The 19529-nt window shown below is 61.7% G+C and overlaps 1 protein-coding gene across 1 annotated transcript in view; it reads right to left on the bottom strand.

Moving 5' to 3' along the window:
* Positions 1-1228: 1228 nt before the first annotated feature.
* Positions 1229-19529, bottom strand: part of FOXK1 (forkhead box K1) — a 65129-nt gene continuing 46828 nt past the window's right edge. The window contains 8 exon segments of the mRNA XM_047089435.1: positions 1229-3432; positions 3902-4126; positions 4938-5222; positions 5309-5475; positions 7403-7596; positions 8253-8399; positions 8955-9111; positions 19015-19200. Coding sequence (XP_046945391.1) covers positions 3164-3432; positions 3902-4126; positions 4938-5222; positions 5309-5475; positions 7403-7596; positions 8253-8399; positions 8955-9111; positions 19015-19200 — 1630 coding nt within the window. The 3' untranslated portion in view covers positions 1229-3163.

Here is a 19529-nt window from a genome sequence, read left to right as displayed (position 1 = left end):
AGGGGCCGTGCCTCTGTGGCCTTCTGTGCCCCGCACCGTGGCACTCACTGGGCCCTGTGACGTGGCCCGTGAGCTCTGGGTACAGGCCTTTTCCTTCCATTGCCCACCAGATCGTCCAGGTGGGAAACGCTCGGCTACTGAATAGTTACTTCTGTGACTTCCTTCCTGTGCAGAGAGGGTGTTTTCCTGCATCTGGTGCTGTCGACGGGGCGACAGGTCAAGCAGCAGACAGAAGGGAAGCCGGGTACCAGCGGGAGAGGGCCCGAGTGCCCTGTGTCACGACGCAGGGGAGGCGGGCCCTTCCCAAAGCCCGCACACCTGCCTGGCCGCCCCCTTCACACGCACCTGGGCCCCCAGGTGACCAAAGAGAAGGTTCTGAGACCCCTGAGACCACACTGACAACAGGATGGTGCCGGGATCGAGCTGTTTCCGCTTCTCCCCCACTGGTGGGGGCTGGCCCACCCTCTACAACCCACACCTGTGGTGGGTCACACGTGGCCAAGACTCTGAGGGCCGCGGTTCCTTGGTCATTTATAGCCTGGCACTCTTGCTTCCAGTGTGGGGGGGAGACCATCACTCGGTCGGCTCTGGGGGCACGGAACGACCTTTTCGCTCTAAGGTGCACCTGGTCCCCAGGTGCAGGCTGCCCTCAGCCTTCCGGCCACCAGTCCCAGGCCAAGAGTGGGCAGGAGCAGGCCCGCTCTTGGGTCAGAGGACCGTGAACCCACCCAGACGCCCACCGTCTGTGAGCCCGGACAGGCAGCTCCCCCAAGGCCTAGCCCTGCCCTTCTCAGTCCCGTGAGCTCCCCATGAGGCAGAACCCACCAACGGACACCCTGCCCTCTCTCGTCTGCCCTCTCCTGGAACCACTGCCCGAACATGGGGTGGGTCGTCACCAAAAATGAACGGAAACCAAAGCGTCTCCAAAGCCGGGCAAGCAAAAGGTCGGTGCCAGACTCACCAGACCCGGCGAAGGCCCGAGGCTCTTCCGCGCCCACGCTGTCCTGCGTGTCCCGTGCAGGCTGCCGGCCCAGCGTTCCCACGGGGGCAAACCTGGGGCCGTCCTGCCGGCCGGTGAGCAGATACAGTCCCCTCGGCAGGACCTCCTGACAGCCGACCTGAAGGCAGACCCTGGGTTCGGATCCTCCCAGGTGAGGCCCTCGCAAGGGGCAGACTGCCTGTGCAACGCCCACCACCCCACCTGCCCTCTCACGCACACACCAGACGCTGCGGCAAAGGACAGAGTTTATGAAACAGAAATCGCCAACGCGGAACAGAGTGCGGTTTCCCATCCCCGAGGACGGCACGCCCGGCCACTTCCACCCCAGTGTCACCGGAGGCAGTGGGTGGGGACTTCACAGAAGAGCTTCTCTCCCAGTTGAAGTTGGTGCCACAGACACGAGCGGTTTGGGGCTTGAAGAATGTCGGACCAGGTGTCACAGGCCGGACGGGAGGACACTCTGTATTTGTCCTCGGCGACTGACGACCACGGCAGTGAGACAGAGCCCGTCCGCCCGCCCCGGCCACGGCCCGGCCACGCTTGGCACATAAGCCTGTCTTGCCTGAACGGCCTCGAGACTGTTCTGTGGTTTCTCCTTCGCTCCGAGCTGGCGCCTGACCCGGCCCACCAGGCCCGCTCCGTCTCTCGGGGGCTTTAGGGGCCGAGCTCGCTCCCTGTCGCTGCCGCTGGGGCGGGGGCCTGGGGAGGCAGCTTTGCTGGCTGGAGACCGATGCTGAGGACAGGCGACTTCCAGGAAGAAAAACTGTTCCTGCTGGACTTCTGTGCAGGGCCCGGTGTCCACCGTCAGAAAAACCAGTGCTGGGGCGGCCGGCCAAGTTTAGAGTCGCTTTTCACAGACCACTTGACGTTTCCTGAGAATGTTCTCCGAGAGGAGCTGAAGAGCTAGAACGTGGACCCGAAACTGGGCTATAAACCAGGAGTGCGGCGGCCTCACCTCCGGCTGTGGTGACGGCTCCAGGAGGCACGGGGCGTCTGTGAGCGCAGGGCCTCGGTCCCGGGGAGCCTGGCGTCACTCGCTGGTCACGCGGCCAGGTCGCAGGCAAGACCGATGGAGGCAGCAAGAGCCGAGCACAGGGGCGGTGTGGCCCCGGCGCTGCGGGCACAGGACACGGCCTGACTTACAGCAGGAGGTACGTGTCGAGTGGTAAAGCGACCGCCACTTGCTGACGGTATCCGAGAGGCGCCCGCCAGCGCTGTGGGTCCCACGGCTTCCAGGCACCGGGGCCTCAGGCCCGCGGAGGACACAGGGCTCGCCGATTCCCGGTTTCGGGGCCTCTGGACGAGGACCCTCGGCCGCCCCCGCCCACACAGCTTTCCGCCCCGAACGCCAGTCTGGGAGGCCGTCGATCTTTCTTGAAGTTAGCAGACAGAGCGGCAGGACTGACTCGTCACAGGATTAATGCCAGTAAGAAGCCCAGGCCTACGGCCGTCACGCTGTCCACAGACGCAGACCTCACAGACACCTGCTTCCTTTCGTGTTTATCTCAGGTTTGAGATGAAGCCTGAATCTCACCGTTTCAACAAAATAAGAGAGCCAAGCCTGAGCCCCGCACCCCAGATTAATGCCAATGCTTTCTGTGTCGCTACTTTAGGGAGAAAACCCCACGGGACGCTCCGGGCTCTGGCAGCGCCTGCCTTTCTCCTGCGCGCTCCCAATCCGCCAGAGAGAGGACCCGTGCCGCTGCCGTCCCCTCCCTCGCACGACGGCCTCCGTCTGGGCCTCCGGGGGCCACGGGTGCTCCGGCAGCCTCGCCTCTGCTCGCGGCTAAGTCTGCCCGTGATCCGTTCCTCCAGGCGCCGGGCCGCGGCCTCGTCCCCCACGCCCTCGGCCACGGGCCCAGGAGAGAAGACGGTGCAGGAGAGAAGGAAATAAAAACAAACAATTCCCGAATCATACAATCAGCGGTCTGAACTTGTTTATGTGTTTTGTTTTAAACCACAGCAGGGGCAGGAGACAGAACAGGGAGGACGAGTGCGTCCAGGTGCGGGTGGAGGCCGAGACCGTCCTGTCCGTTTGGCACGTGCGCAGGTCACCGTGGAGCCTTCTTGTCGCGGTCCGCAAGCGGCAGGGGGTCGGCGGTCAGGGCCCGGCTCCAGAATCCCTTATGGCGAGCGTCCCACTCGGCCCGTAGGCAGGCGTCTTCACTCCCCGGTTCCGGGTCCCTGCGGGCCGGCGGCCGTGATCACCCCGGCCTGCGCGGTCACAGTCCCACTGGGCTCCTCTACGCGCGACCTTTTGACCTCGGGCTCCCCGGTGGAAGAGGCGGCGGAGGCAGCGGTGGCCGGGGCGCTGGCGGTGGTGGCCGCGGCCGCCGCCGGCTCCTCGGGCCCCACCTCGCACACCCGCGTGACCACCACCGGCGTGGATGAGCTCGCCTGGGCCGCCAGGAGTTGTAGGGGGCTGGTGAGGGCTGGGAGCGGAGGAAAGAGAGGTGCGCGTTGGCGAACGGCCGAGAGCGGCACACGGGGAGCCGCTGCGGGAGGGCCGGGCCGACCACGCGGGCACCCGGATCCCGGCCCCTCGCCGGCTGGGCCTCGAGGGCCACGCCCTCCCCGACCTGACCCTGCTCTCGCCTGGGGGCCCTCCTCTCGCTGATCTCTGTGGACGCCCAGGGCCCCGCCCCCTCCCTGCAGCTGCACCCCTGCTTCAGTTCCCGCCGGGACTCGCTGCCCACCTCCGTCTATTTTCCGACCCCACGGGTGTGAGCGCTGGGCCGTGAGGACTCTGCCTTCGGCAGGGCGCCGGCCCCGGCCTGACCGGCAAGCCCCCCGCGCCGAGGGCACAGAGGGATCGACCGGACGTTCTCGCACGGCAGGCGCTCCAGGCGCTCCGCGCAGAGTGACCGGGCGCAGAGGGGCACGGGCCGGGCAGGGCCTCACCGTAAGTGCTGCCGGCTAAACTGTTGGTGGGGACCGCGTGCTTCCCGTTCTGAGTGACGGCCCGGACCGGTAGGTGGTGCTGCCCGATGGTCACCGGAGTGGCTGGCTGCAGGATGGTGACCGTGTGGCCGGGGACCCCCGGGGCCATCTGACTGGCTACCGTCTGGATGACGCGGCTAGCGGCGGGGATGGTGGCGAAGGCGATGGTGGGCTTCTCCTCCAGGCCTGCAGGAATACAGTGTGTGCGAACCCCGCGGGCCCGCCACGGCGGCCCACGCCCATGCCCACGCGAGCCGCGGCAGGAAGTCTGTTTACGGGGGGGATTGGACTGCGGCTTTAAGGCATCGGCGCTGGGGAAAACACTTTTCTCAAAAGAAAAATCCTACCGACGAAATACATTTGAAACGAGAAAAACGATGAATAGGGTTTTAGAAAGACACTGCCGGAGCCTGAACTTTAAGCAACCCGAAACATAAAAACAGACGAAGAGACGGTATCATCTGGAACGAAAAGGTTTGCATCTGGAGTCACAGACTTCCTTCCCCAAACGCCTTTGTCGTTATGACGCGATCAACAGGCGTGGGGGCCATGAGGAGGCAGCCCCGGAGTCAGGCTCCCTCCAGCATCTTCCGTGCCACGGGCTGCATTCGTGAGCACCCGTTATTCCTTGGGCCCAACGTGCCTCCCGTAGGAACCTGTAGCGGTTTTTAAGCGACTTCCAAGGACTCCCCACCGGGGGCCCCAGAGCAATGCTCCCCCCACCCCAGCCACGGCCTCAAGCCCCACAGCCCCCACCGTTTCCTCGGGGCCACGTACACCCGAAGGCACGACCGCCGAGGAGGGTAAACAGCACGGATTTACAAGGACGCGCTCCCCAAGAAACCCGCAGCAGGGAGACAAGCAGGAGCAGCCTGAGAACCCTCGGCCCCCGGAGGGAGCGCGTGTCCCCAGCACGCGGGCCTTCAGCCTCGTAGCCCAGGCTGACGGGCGACCTTCCGGGCACCAGCCCGGCCCGGGGACCACATGACCGCCTCACCTCTTGTCTCGCTTCCCAGGTCCAGCACGGCTGTGCCCGCCGCTTCGTGGGCGGCTCCCGCCGAGGCCTGGCTGGCGAGGATGTACCCGTTGGCGGAGCTGGCGGACGTGGTGACCACCCTGAGCATGGTGACAGGGGGAGCCTGCTGCACGACGTGGATGGCGTGGCCGGAGGGCTGCTGCGCCGTCACTATGGACGCGGGCATGTAGGCGACGGGCTTGGCAACCAGGCTGGGCGGTCGGGGAGGCACGGTCATGATCACCGGCTGGGCGCTGACGGGAGAACCTGCACGGAGGAGGAGCGCGGCCGCTGAGCCTGCGCACGCGAGGCCCACTTCCGCCACGTCGCGTAAAGGCCCAAACCACTCTTACCGGGTGCGCTTTGGGAATACCGATACTCTGGAACAGAAGCTAACTTTGACCCGAAGTCAGGGTCGTGCGGAACGGGCGAGCCCTCTCGAGACAGGCACTCTGGGGTCTGCAGGCCGCTAGAGCGAGGGGACATCAGCCCAGGGTGGGTGGGCGAGGCTGGAGCACTCCTACGGAAGCAATGAGAGAACGGAGCACAACGGTAAGCACGCGGGGCGAGGAACGAAGACGGCGTCTGAACGTGAACGTCGGCGCATCCGCGTCTCACACGTCACCTGCGCCAGCTTTTCCTGACGCTCTTCTGTTCTCGCGGAGAGTTTCCAACACCAACAACGATGCTGTCCGATACACGGAAAGGCAACCGGGCCCTGAACCCAGCGAACGGGAGGACGCCGCGTTATTCGTGGCTTCCCAGCAAAAGCCACGCTCCGGAGCATTTACTTCCTGAAAGGGACCCGCCAGGCTTCCGCAAAAGTGGCTCAGTGTTCCGTGTGAAACTCACGAGCTCTGCTGGGATGGGCACAAAGCCCCCACCAGGACAGAGGACACACCTATTCATCTCCCTCCGCCACCGTTCTCTTGGTTCGAAAACGGCGATCCCGTCCGGCTCCTGCCAGTGAGGCTGGCCCAGGACCGGCTATGCAGCACGGGGACTCACGTCCCGCGAGCTGAGTCACAGGGTCAACACAAACCTTCAGAGGCAGGACGACGGGACTGCCTGGGTGCCGCCGGGGGACACAGCGGCCTTCGCCCTGCATTCATTTATCACCATAAATTCCCTCGTGAGCGGCACCCTGGTCTCCCCGGGCACGGACCTGGCACCCTTTCCCCCTGCCCCCGGGCCCCCAGTCTTCCTCGCTTCTCCCATCTGCCAGCTGGCTTGTCTGACTCCAACCCAGGCCTGGACCTTGTCCGCTCATTCCCACGCTCCAACTGGTAGTCGGCCTGGGTCCCTCCCAGTCCCCGAGCCTGTGACGGTCGTCAGCCCTCTCTAGCAGGACCTTACCCTGCACCAAGCGCACCCTGCTTCCTGCCCGCCTCCCACCCAGCACAAACACACCCGCCGCCTCCCTCCTCAGCCACCCGGGCTCTGCAGCCACGAGAGGCCCCCCTCTCCGTAACGCACAGCTCACGCGGAAGCCGTGCTGGGCTGCCCTCCCGGCCTGAGGGTTTCCTGCCTGCCACTCCCCTGTGCCGCGTCACGAGATGGCGTCCCTAACTCCCAGGGTGACCCTGGGGCAGGCCCGCCCCACGCCCTCCCACAGTCACTCCTTATCGGGGTTTCCGGGCAGTGCTGGGCGCAAAAGGCCAGCCCCGTAACCACTGCCCCAGCTGGCGGACAGGCTCATCTACAAGTGAAACGTAGTGCTGGTCACCGCTAGGGTTTGAACTGTGTCCCCAGAAACCACCAGTGCTTCAGAAGGGGGCCTTGCTTGGAGTCAACTCTTTACGAAAGTGACGGAGTTGGATGAAGGCACTAGGATGGTCCCCGGCTCAGTGACCGGAGCCCTCAAAGGGGCACTCTAGACGCACGCGCCCGGGGAGAACAGGGCGGGATGATGCAGGCGGAGGTCGGGGTGATGCTCCTACAAGCCTGGGCTCCACAAGCCACCGGTCGTGGCCAGCAAGCCCCGGAAGCCGGGACAGGCCTGGAGGAAAGGACGCGCCCGGCCGCCCCCATGGCCTCTCGCCGCGGAAGCGTGGGACGGGGGCGGCTGATGTTTCCGTGGCCGGGCCTGTGGTACTCTCCCCACAAACTAACCCTTGTCACTCTCACAGAATTTCTCTCCACGTTCCTACCAAGCAACGTGGGATCCAGAAAATCTGAGCTCCGTTCAAACGTCCCGAATTCCGACCTCACCAACGTGACCATCGCCTTTGTTCCGATTTCTACTTCGGTCACAGTGTTGGCTGCTGAGAGCTGACAGGTCAGAGGGGCAGCGAGCTGTCCACTCACTCTGCTGTTACAGACCTCACCGGTCCTCAGACAGTCTCGCTCGAGAAATACAGGTGACAAGTTTAAAGTACCCAAAACACTACTGTGACGAGCCGTCTGTGGAAGCTGGCCTCTGACCGAGGGGCAGCCCGGAGGCTTACCTGGACGACAGCGGCCCGAAGGGGGTGCGGAAGCAGGAGACGCCCCTCTGCCTCCGTTTCCGGAATGCCTGTTCCACGAGCTTCGCTTCTGAGGCGGGGTCTATCCGCCAGAAAGACCCCTTCCCAGGCTCCTCCTGGGAACGAGGGACTTTAATAAAGTAGCGGTTCAAAGAGAGGTTGTGTCGGATTGAATTCTGTGGACAAGCAGAGACATTCGCCAGTTAGCGCGCGGCAAAACAAACTCCGTATGTGAACGCAACAGACACGAGACCAAAGATGATGGGGCGGCCCGGAGGTGATGCCAGCGAGGGCGCTCCCCAGGCCGGCAAGGTAACTGTGTTTTACTGGCAAGTGCAAAGGCACGGTGGTAGTTTTTTTTCTATCAAAATCGAGCACAGCATTCTTTCCAGAAAAAGTGAAACAGAGAGACAAGCCATAGGCCAGGCGTATGTCAAGTTTGAAACCTGTACTAAATCAAGTAGCCAGCGGGAAACCGCGACCGTGGGCAAAACAAGTGAGACACAGCTAAGTTAGGTCTGACGGTCCCCGTGCACGCGGGCTGCCATCTGGGCCCACGTGTGCGCCCATTTCCAAAGTAGCTCGGGACTACCAGGGGCGGTCAGCGTGAAAACGTAACAAGGCATACGTATCGCCCCTCCCTGCTCTGGCCGTTGGAGGGAAAGAAGACTATTTCGACTCCCAGGGGCTGTGGCTCTTTGGAGACAGACCACAGGTCACCGACGAGGACACCCTGTACTGCTTTCGGGCTTTCAGAACACGACCCGCCCATGGGCGCCCTTGTTCCGGGGCAGCGGACCCAGAGCCCGGCTTCTCGGGCTCGAGGCCTCACCTGCCAGCCTTTGTCAGCCGTCCGGTAGTAAGGGTAATGCTTGGTGATGTGGGCGTAGATGCCGCTTAGTGTTAGCTGCCTGTCCTGCGCGGACGAGATGGCCTGCACGATCAGCTGAGCGTAGGAGTACGGCGGCTTCGACTCGTCCTGAGGAGACAGGCAGCACGTGGTCAGCGCGTCGGCGGCTCCAGAAGGGCGTCCACGCCCCGGCCGCCCACGGCCCCTCCGGCAGGGCGCCCTTCCCACACGGACCGACGGCTACGGCGTGCCCGCCTAGCCCCGTCCCAGCGACCGCCACCCGCTTCCCCGACGAGCGAGCAGTGCCCCGCGCCTGCCCCACGCAGGGAAGACGCAGAAATCTCTCACTTCCTCTACAAAAGGATTTCAAAACAGGTATCAGACGGGAATGAGCCAAGATACACAGCTGTAAGGAAAAACTTGTCATTTTTCCTCAAAGACTAATTAAGTTAACACCCCAAAGCCATCCCATCACGGGCAGACGGGACGAGGGTGAACAGTAAGGGGGTGCAGGGCGGGAGAGAGCAGCTCCCACGGTGCCCAAACGTGCCGCCAGCAAGCGGGCTATTCCCGCAGCGTCCCGTCCCCCCCGGGGGCGCCTCGCTTTCACGCCGGCGCCTCCGCGCCCGCTCCGTGCCCCGCGCCCGGCCGCCGCGCGGCCACATGCGCCGTGAGTCCCGAGACCTTAGGGCTGTCCCCTCCGGACGCGTCCGCCTGCTGCTCTGAGGCGGCCTTCGCGGCAAACTCTGCGGCCAGCTGCAGGTCTGAGGTCACGTTCTGAACAAAGCGGTAGCCGGAGGACCCCGCTCCGCGTGGACTGGCCGGGCAGGAGTTGGGAACGCTGCGGAGAGAAATGACACGTCCTAAGTTCTTGACCCCGAAAAGGGCGGCTGGCGGTGCAGGATCTCAGGACCTACCTGGGTGATGCAGGGGGACAGAAACTCTGACCCCCTTCTTCTCTACGTCATGTGACACAGCACCTCCCCTTTGATAAAGGCTGGACCGAGTGTGACCAGAGACAGTTCGTGTCCACGCACAGCCAGCGTAGCAGCAGTTTCTGCTTGCGGTGGGCAGCTGTGGGCCCTGATGGGCAGGTTTCCGGGACGGCCACCGGGTGGCCCCCGTCCCCACTGCAGACAGCCGGGCTGACCCTGCCCGTGGCTGCTGTCGGGCGCTCACGGGCCCACACGAGGGCGCTGTGGGCAAAGGCTGGGGAGCCGTGGCGTTCAGAGAGGGCGTGAGCACCTCTCGGTCGGGCCCTCCCCAGTTCCTCCGGAGCCACGGCCACGGCTTCGACCTCTGTCACTCACGTTGGCTGTGAGTGGAACCACCTATGGCCCGAGGCCACTCTCGTTCCTGGCGGGTCCCGAGTGGCCTGCAGGGCCCCCGGCCGCTTCCTTGCTGGAGCCCGTCCGGCCCGGCTCACCGGCGGGCTCTGGTCTAGTGCTCTCGTGAACAAGGTGGACTTTGGTTATCGAACTACAACAACATTCTCATTTTGAAAACCAGTTCTGTTATAAAATTTTCAGAGGCAACAAATGACACCGGGAGTGGGTGACAAGCCCAGGTAAAGGTGCCCCTGCTGGGACCTGACCAGACCACGGACGGGCCCCCGGCTTCAGGAGAGCTCCTGCAAAGCCAGTACCCCAGTAGGAACCATCCAGAAGGCCCCAGTTTTCTGAACACACACCATGTGCTCTGCCCCATTTCCCTGCCCGAGTGTCCTGCCCCTCAGTGTCCAGAACCTTCCTCCTCCCCCCGGCCCAGGACAGCAACCACCGGCTTACGGGTCTGTCTCCCTTTGGTAAAGGCAGGAAACAATTAAAAAAAAGCAACTTTTTCTTAATTGAATTTGGAACCAAATACACAAACCCCAAACTTACAACATGAGGCGTGAGGGGAAGACAAAGGATGTCACTGGTGCCACGTTCACATACTCGAAACCCAGCTGCTCAAATACAGTCACCCCACGTGGCACCAGGCGGTGGTTCAGCGGTCACGCAACCCTGACGTGAGGACTTTTCCCGAAGGTTCTGCCCTGCACTCTGCCAAACGGTGCGGCAGCACAGAAGGCACCCGCCAAAGGCAGCCCCATCAACCCTGCGTCATTCCCAGACACACTCCACGCCCCGTCTGGACCTGAACGCAAATAAAGCCAAACGGTGCATCTTCCTCCAGAGCACGAGGGACGAGACCCGGAAACATACCTCCCGGACACAGATTCACACCCGACCGGGTGGCTGGTGGACCCATAACCGCGTGCCGCCCTCACAGCGGAGAGGACACACAGCGGCCCGTGGGCTTAGGCACACGGGCTCCCGCCGCCCGTCCCAAGTCACCGTTTTGTAAAAGACTATAGAAAACTTGCATTGAACTCATTGAACTCAGAGAAAAGGCTGTCTGTCATTCACCAAAGAATGATTGCAAATGGAAGTGACGTATAGGGTAGCAAAAGCAGGCTCACGGAAAGGAGAAGTGGGGGCGGCCCCGTAGCACTTTCTACGGCGCCCGGCGGCTCGTGCTGGCCAGCGCTCCTGGGGGCACGCAGAGGGGCAGGTTTTGGCCCAGAGCTGCCCAGCAGGCCCGTCCCAGGCGGACGTGTGTTTGTGTGCACAGCCCTGCGGCCTCAGAGCAGCTAGCTTCTCCGTGAGCCCCAATCAGCTGTCCCCGCAGGCCGCCTCGGCCGAGAGGGCTGTGCCTGGTACCCGGCCGCCCTGATCTCACACCGCCATCTGAAGGGAAGGACGACAGAGAGAGGCCACGTGAGCCTAGGGAGGCCTCAGGCAGAGCAAAGTTCAGTTCAAGGATAGGCCTCAGAGGGGCAGGTGTGGGGTGGGGGCCTGGGGGCCTGGGCTTAAAGCAAGGCTCCCGCCCTGGGGAAACCCACCCAGACATTCAGAGCCCCATACCAGAGCTGGAGCCTACCCCACTGAGAATCTCCCTGACTACTAGCAAAATCTGGAAAGCATTCTTCTTCTTCTTCTTCTTCTTTTTCTTCTTCTTCTTCTTCTTCTTCTTTTTCTTCTTCTTTAAGTAGGCTCCAGGCCCAACATGGGACTTGAACTCATGACCCCCAGATCAAGAGTCGTGTGCTCTACGACTGAGCCAGCCAGGGGCCCTGGAAAAAGTTCTTAAAGTATAAACGCACTTGTGTATCTCTAGAGGGGACGGGACAGAGAGGACACGGTGAGGCCCTCCTCGGATGCCAGACTTCAGCAAAGAACTGCTCCCTTGGTGGGGTGGGGGGGTGTCCCCAACTGCCCAGGAACCTGGGACATCTGAATTTGAGCACCAGAGAGCAGCAGCGGAGTCCCAGCAGCCGTGACCTACCAGGCGTCACGTAAAACAAGTGTCTGTTGTTCTCAAGATTAAAGGTAGAAATGAAGCTGAACGTGCATTTCAGTCCACTGCTCACCGACACCCCTCTTATGGGAAAAGTGCTCCCGAGTCACATTTTTGTTTCAGGCGAGAGAGACTTAAGGTGCTGAGTGGCGGCCACCCTGGACTGGGGCCACTGTCTCGCCAGGGCAAACCCAGACTGGCTCTGACAGCCCAGGCCTGGAACGGGACCTCTGTGACCACGCAGGTCACAGCTGCCGATGACACTGCGTCCTATGTTTACAAATACTGGAAAAGAAGGAACAGCCTGATGGGAAAATGCATCTTACTGTGGCGATAAGAATTCAAGCTGAGAAAGACCAATCGGACAGGAGGTCAGCCCAGGATGTCCGCACATGGAAGGATGTGGAGTGTGGCCTTGACCTCATCCCCAGAAAGGCACAGACCGCATTTACGAGCGGTGGGAAGGCTGCTAAGGCACTTTCGAGGGGCAAGGAAACGCTCTTAAAGTCTTAAAAAGAGGATAAAAGGAAGTTCAATAAAGGATGGGAGGGGAAAGCCTTCCAGGAAGCTGGCGGGAGAGGCGGGAGAGGGGGTAAGGACACAAGCGGAGGCCCCCTGGAAACAGTAAGGTCGTCACGGACCCACGGACTCTTGAGCTCAGAGGGCAAACGTCAGGTCCAAAAGGGTCAGCACCCAGAGGGGCACCGGACTCGTTAACAGCGACACTCAAAGCCAGAAAATGACTTGAAATTCCGAGGGAAGAATGTGTCCCACTGAGAATTCTCCACGTAGCGCAACCAAGAAAAACGATGATTTCCTACATTTACTTGTCCTGTACCCCTTCCCAGGAAGCAACCGGGGGACGTTCTCCACTAAAACCAAGGAGCAGGTTGGGGAGACCTGCTGGGCACAGGGAGTCAAGGTCAGAGGTGCACCAGGCTGGGTCCAGGCGGAGGGAGCCCGGGCTCCTGAGGAAGAACCCGGCAGGCGTGAGGGCCGCGCGGGGCAGAGGGTGGCCGTGCTGGGCACAGGGACGTGGAGACAGCACCAGACACAAACTCCCGGCAGAACCGCCAACGCCCAGGCAGGGCACGGTGGGGGCTGGAGCTGCCACCGGCCCACTCGGAAAGCACCGCTGCCCACTGCACCCACAGCCCTGGTGTCATCTTCTCGGGAGCACGGGGCGGGCAGGCACGACAGAACCCCGATTTCCAGCTAGGAGGTCGACGCGGCACACGCCGAAACCCGAGAAGCCAAGAGAGCCACGTCGCGGACCACGCCGAGGTAAGCAAGCCGGCAGGGCGCTCGGGGTGGGGGCAGGACGGCCACGACGGTGCCACTGCGGTGGGCCAGGCCAGGCCAGTGCTCCTGTCACCACGTGCGGAACGCTTCAGTTCGTCTGCCACCTCACGTCCTCCGCGGATAAAAACCGGCTTTTTGAAAGCTTAACGGAAATCAGTTAGTGCCGGCACCATCCCTGCGGGCACCAGCCAAACACCATGCCCGCCCGCCGTACACAGTCTGCTGGGCCTCGGTTTCTGATCTGTGAGCGGGGACGGCAGCGCCCGGGTCTCCCAGCGTCATGGTGGACACGAAGGGCAGACGCGCGTCCAGCCCTCAGACGCCCGGCGTGAGCGTCGGTAACAGTTCCTGTTTTCATTACTGTTCTTAAAATCTCGTGGCTCGTGACTCTTAAAGAGCCTATTTTATTTCACTTTTTTTTTTAGAGAGAGAGATGGTGTGCACTCAAGCAGGAGAGGAGCAGAGAGAGAGGCAGAGAGGGAATCTTAGGCAGGTTCCACGCTCAGCACGGGGCCTGACGCGGGGCTCGATCTCACGACCCTGGGATCATGACCTGAGCTGAAATCAAGAGTCAGATGCTCAACCGGGGCACTGGACGACTCAGTCAGAGAAGCGTCTGACTTCGGCTCCGGTTCACGAGTCCTGCATCAGACTCTGTGCCGACAGTGTGGAGCCTGCTTGGGGTTCCGTCCCTCTGCCCCACCCTCCCCCACCCTCTCAGAAATGAATAAACATAAAAAAAAAAGTCAGATGCTCAACCAACTGAGCCCCCCAGGCACCCCGAACAGCGTACCTTAAACAAAATAACCAAATCTGAGAAATTCACTGCCTCAGCGTAAGATGCGCAGATGACTCGGAACGCGAGACCACCGCGGTGCGGCCCCTGAGAGGAGGACACCGGAAAGGGCTCGGATGCCGCCCAGGAGGGAACTCACAAAACACTCGTGCGGCCACTGCGGTGTGGCGACGCGGCAAGGCTCCCAAGACCCGGCGCGAGAGGGGAAAAGGTCGTGCGGAGGACACCGGGCCGCACGGGGCCTGCGTGGGGAGGACCGACCGACAGCAGCCCCCATGAGAACGTCTGGAGCAGGTGCACACCGCGCCCCCCGTCCTGGGAGCGCCGGTGTGGGGAGGCTGCGCTCCCTGAGATGTCTGAGCTCCGCGTGACGCTTACACGGCATTGCTGGAATCTGCAAGAAGGGAAAGAACCGGCGAAGAAAATCCGCAGAGGCCAGCTCCTGAGACCTGTCTTAGCGATTAAGGTAAACGCAGCGCTGTCAAGTCCTGGGAGGCGACTTCAAGGGCCCGCCTGGTTTCTGCAGTGCGTTTTGCCCCGGTGCCCAGTCAGCGAACCGGCCTGAGTTGCTCCTCGGCCGGGACTCAACCAGGTGTGCACGTCCCAGGGGCGGCCCGGCTCGAGCGGACCTTGCGGGGAGGCCACCCCCACGTCCCCCCTCGGCTCCAGGCCTCCAGGTCCTTCCCGCTTCCTGCTTCCCAGCATGTGAGGCCTGGGCAGGGAGGGCCCTGTCCCCAGGTCACGTGCCCGCGGGAGCAGCAGCACAGCAGGCCGCTTATGCACACGGCCCTTATGCACACAGCCGGCCTTTATGCACACAGCCGGCTGGGGCCGGGATTAAGCGTGAACCTTCAAAGGGCCCCCCCTGAGAACCGGGAAACGGCCACCCTGGGAAAGACAAGAACTTTCTCTTGACATGTTGGAGCCCAAACACACCCTGGCCTGGATTTCGGCAGAAGGGAAAACATAAAGTACGGGGAGGGCCCACCTTTCTGTGTGGATGAACCAGTTTTATTTCCCTGGAGTTTTCAGACAGGGAAAGGTGGGGGTGTGAGGTCCACAGGTACAGGTGCTCGGAGGTCAAGTGGCCTCCAGATGGGCCACAGAGGACAGGGCTCCCCGACCGGGAGGATCCCTGCTGGCCTGAGTGGAGAGCCACACTCGTCCGCAGGTCGTGCCGGAGCACGTGCAAAGGCTGTGGCGACAAGCCGTGACCGACTGCGACCCTGACGCAGGAAACGTCACCCCAAGGAAGGGCCCGAGTCTGCCTTTCTCCCGGGGATGGAGAGCGGCCGAGCTCTATCCAGTGACGAGGTGGACTGGCGATCGAAGACCACGGTTAAAGGTGGTTTCGTTCTGAAAGCAGCAGCTTAGACTCCGCCAGACTCCACAAGGCAAACTGCTCTGGTTTCCCTCTCGACCTTGAAAAAGTTCAAGAAGCGCCTTCTTAAAGGGACAGCTCCTGAGGCTGGCTCTCGGTGAAGACTAGCCCCTGTCCTCCTGCGCTGCCTTGTCTCTGGCTTCTGGTGGGCACGTTCCCCAAAACTCAACTCTGAGGGCCTTTTTTAGATTGGTCTCTCGCTTTGTAAAACCCAGAAAATGATTAACCAATTTCTCCTGAAAACACCACTTCTTTGCAAAGCAGAAAAAAAAGTCAATAAAATGTTGCTGAAGACAGCAGAATTTATTTCAAAGAGCTTCATTCATTTTCTGGGTGGAGTACATCAGCACAAAAAAAAAAAAAGCCACCCCACACAACACAAACAGACGCCCAAAAACAAAGCAAAAACCCAACCACAGGCGCACCACACCCCCTAGCCAGCAGGGGGGTGGGGAGGGAAGCAGAAAAAGGCCAAACAGAAAGGAAGGCAGGCGGGGTCCAGAGGGCGGGGCGGGGGCTGTTTATTAGCAAGAATCGAGAACGTTCCTACAGGGACTGCCTCTCGCCACTCCACTCGGAAAACCCTGGAGGAGACAGGGGCTCTGGCTGGGCAGGGTGCTGGAAAACCAGGTCCAGGGAGGAAAGCAACCCAAACAGAGGCCCCCAGGCGGCCCGGACGGGCGGGGATCCAGCACACAGGCCAATGGCACGAGCGGGGACACAGGCACACCAAACTAGGAGAAGAGGAACCTCTCCTCCCGCTGTGCTGTCAGGAGGGACGGGGGCTGTGATGGCTGCTCACTCGGGGCCCCAGGCTGACAGCCCCCAGCCTCGTCCCCCCCCCCCCCCCCCCCCCCCCGCAGCTGCAGGGAGGGCGCGTCCCAGGGAGGAGGGGAAGGGTGGCTGGTGTTTGTAAACATGAGGCTCCACCCCGGCACTGGCCAAAGTTGAACAGGATCTTGGCTAGCAAAACCACAAAGGCCCCAAGGTTTCTAAACACTCCATTGGATTCCGCGGCGCTGAGATAAATGAATGTAAACAGAAATCCTTTCTGTGATACTTCATAGGCCAAAAACGGAGAGGGCCAGTCCCAAAGTGACTACTTTCTCCCCCAAATATCCTGCCAGATGAAAAAGAGAAGCAGTCTCTCCTGGGGGGTGGGGACACAGCCACCGGGGCCCAGCCCAGGACCGGCCCCTCAGGAGCCTGTCTTAACCGCTCCACTGCTCCGGGAGGGACCACCTCCCTTCTGACACAGAAGCAAAGTCAGCGCACGGGCTTGAATAGCTTCCCCGGGTGGCTACTGCGTTCATGTGAAACACTACTGGAAAATACATCTATTTTCTGAAGCCCTCCGGGTACAAACCAGCACATTTTTCTTCCTTCGAAAGCATCCATTTGGCTGGCTTATGAACCGATTATCAACAACCCCACGCCCACCGCCTGCTCTGGTTTTGCCGGACGCCCAAGGCCCTCCGCGGCCCGACCCCACGGCGGGACCAGCCTTCAGCTGCCGGCAGCGTGGGCGCGAAACACCCTCGGCCGCCGTGCCCACTGCTGCGTCAGGGGCAGCTGGGTGGAGGTGTCAGCCCGTGTTACGTCCCTGTATCAGCGTCAGGGAGACGTAATTCGCCCGTCCGGAGCGTACAATTCGGTGGTTCGCAGCGTTGTTCCCACGCTGCGCAATCCTCACCGCTCTCCGATTCCAAAGCACTTCTGTCACCCCACAAAGGACCCCCGGGACGGGTGGCAGGCCCCCGGCAGCCCCCCGTTTTCTCCAGATCCGTCCGTTCCAGACGTCTCCTGCCAATGTTGCATCTGCCTGTTTTCACGGGCCACCCGAGTCATACCAGCTTATCGGTCCTTCGCTCCTTGTTTGTGGCCAAGTAACGCTCCGCGGTAAGGACACTCCTCGTTGTACTTGTCCACTCCGTAGCTGACAGACAGCTGCGTCGTCTTCCCGTTGGGGCTATTATGACTCAGGGTGCCCTGAGCCCTCGTGTGCAGTGTCTGCCCGGACCTCACGCTCCACCGAGTCGCCGGGTCACGTGGTACGTTGTGAGGCGGAGCCAGTCTGTTTCCCAAAGTGGCCACGTCACTTCACGGCCCGTGACCTTTTCAGATCTTGGTATGAACTACACACATACGAGCAAGCGTAGGAACGTTTTCGTAGTGGGAGCATAAAACTCACGTTCTAGGGGCGCCCGGGGGGCTCAGTCAGTTAAGTGTCCGACTTCGGATCAGGTCATGACCTCACGGTCCGAAAGTTCAAGCCTCACATCGGGCTCGCTGCTGTCAGCGCAGAGCCCGCTTTGGATCCTCTGTCCTCCCCCGTTGGCTGTCTCACTTTCTCTCTTTCTCCCTCTCTCTCTCTGCCCCTCCCCTGCTCATACACTCTCTCTCTCCCCCCAAAATAAAACAACTTTAAAGAAAAAAACCCACGTTCTAGGTTAAATTCAAGTGAGCTGTCTGAAAGAACAACGAGATCACGCGCTCAATGGTGGGTTTTAGAACGGGGCCATAGGGCCATTCTAGAAAGCTGGAAGGAGCGGAAGAAGAGGCAGCCTCCTTGTAGAGCTGCAGGACGAGGCTGAGACGGGGCAGGTGTGGACGGCGCTGAACACAGGACCCAACACACACGTGGTTCTCCCGAGCCTGCAGATCTGGCCTCAGCGACTCCCCCCTCCCGCTGCTCCCGCTGACTGGATACATGGCCAGAAGCAGAACTCAGGTCCCAGCCTTGGGTTCTAGGCCAGGCCAGGTTCAACGCTGCCCCTACCACCCTTTCTGTAAGAGAAAGACACACCTGCTCGCTGGCCCTGCAGGCAACGCACTCGACGCCAGCTCAGTGCAAACGGTTCCCGGCTTACGACCGACACGTCCCAGCAGGAAGACAGAAGGCGCAAGTGGGGCATGATTCTTACACGAAGGCCGAGTGGCACACGGCTCCAGAACCCAGGCCCGCCAGAGTGTGGCTGCGTGGTGAGGGAAGGCTGCCGGCACGGCAGAGCGCCCGCCCGTGCCGCGGCGGTTTGCAAAGCGTGGCTCAGAGGCACCCCTGAGGATCCGAGACCCCGCCGGGAGGCCCGTGAAAGCAAAACCATCTTCGCGGCAAGACGAAGCCACAACCTGCCTCTCCCAGGGCTGACACAGTCACCAAGGCGGCAGCCGCAGGGGAAGGTACCGGTGCGGGAGCCGAGGCACGGCACCGAGGACACGGGGGTCACTGCACCCCTGGGGCCACACACGCAGCGAAGAAGAAAAAGAAAGCAAGTTTCGCTGAAAATGTCCCTAATGAAGCAGCAAAGTACTTCATCCAACCTGTGTTAAACGGTGACCCTCAGACACGTCTTTCACTGGGCTTTGCGACGACACAGCAGAGGGCAGGACCTGAGGGGCACGGGGAGTCGAGAGCCCAACCCGCCCCTCTGTGCATGATCCCCCACGGCCTCCCCCCGAGGGTCCTCTGTGCACCGCGCCAAGGACGAGAATCCTGAAACCTCACCAATAAAATTGAGAAAAACAAAGTTCCTATCCTGGTACGCACAGGCGACTTCGCAACGTTTTCAGTCTTTAAAGAACTCACACCTGTGCCTGTTTTCCCGCAAGCCCCGAGTCCACACGGCTGCCGCCTGAAAGAGTGAGTCGAGAGGCAGTGACTCCTCCCTCACCAGACGAGAGAATTCTCCAGAGGGGTCAGTCTGTAAGGAGTCAGGTCCCTTGGACGCACTTAAAATAGTTTCAAAATTTCCATCCACACCCCGCTTTCCAGAGAGACACAGGATGCTGTAGGAGACCCGGGGGACCCGCGTCACCTTGCTCTTTCCCAGACAGACTGTCAGGGCGCAGGGACCCTGGTTGTGTGGCGGGGACCACGCGGCAAGGGCTCGCGGCCCGCGGACAGGCCTGGGCAGGCCGCTCACCTGATGGTGCCGGTCGGGGAAGGGACGGGGCTGACCAGGCTGCGGAGATCCGGCTCCGGAATGTGAATCTTCAGAGGGGAGATCTGCGGGTAGAGGGGCCGGAGGGGAGACGCCGGGGCCTCCTCCTGACGGTACAGCGACGTGAACTGGATCTTGATGGCCGTGCTAGGGAACCGAAGGGTGCACCTGCAAGGGAAGGGGGAGCACACGTCAGCGCGGGAGATGCGGAGGAGGGCGGAGGGTCGGGGGGGGAAGGTTCTGGATCGCCAAGTAACGGAGCCCCCACCGTCCGTCACTCTGGGTTCACAGAGCGAACCAGAAATCCTCTTTCTGTCGCGGTCACGGACACGGGATCTTCTTTCCCTGCACGTGTGAAGAGAGACACAGACCCCGACGGGACCCAGCAGAGCTTCAGACACACAGAGCCACCTCCCGGCCCCTGGGATGGCCGCAGGGGGACCCGAGGGGGGTTCACTGGCTCGCAGACGATGCCTGTCTGCGAACTGAGAAGCCAC

This window comes from Lynx rufus, unplaced genomic scaffold, assembly GCF_022079265.1.
Source record: "Lynx rufus isolate CCGP_SWC_20201006 ecotype Redwood Valley unplaced genomic scaffold, mLynRuf1.p SCAF_27, whole genome shotgun sequence".
Taxonomy (NCBI): domain Eukaryota; kingdom Metazoa; phylum Chordata; class Mammalia; order Carnivora; family Felidae; genus Lynx; species Lynx rufus.
This window is presented reverse-complemented; position numbering and strand designations above follow the sequence as displayed.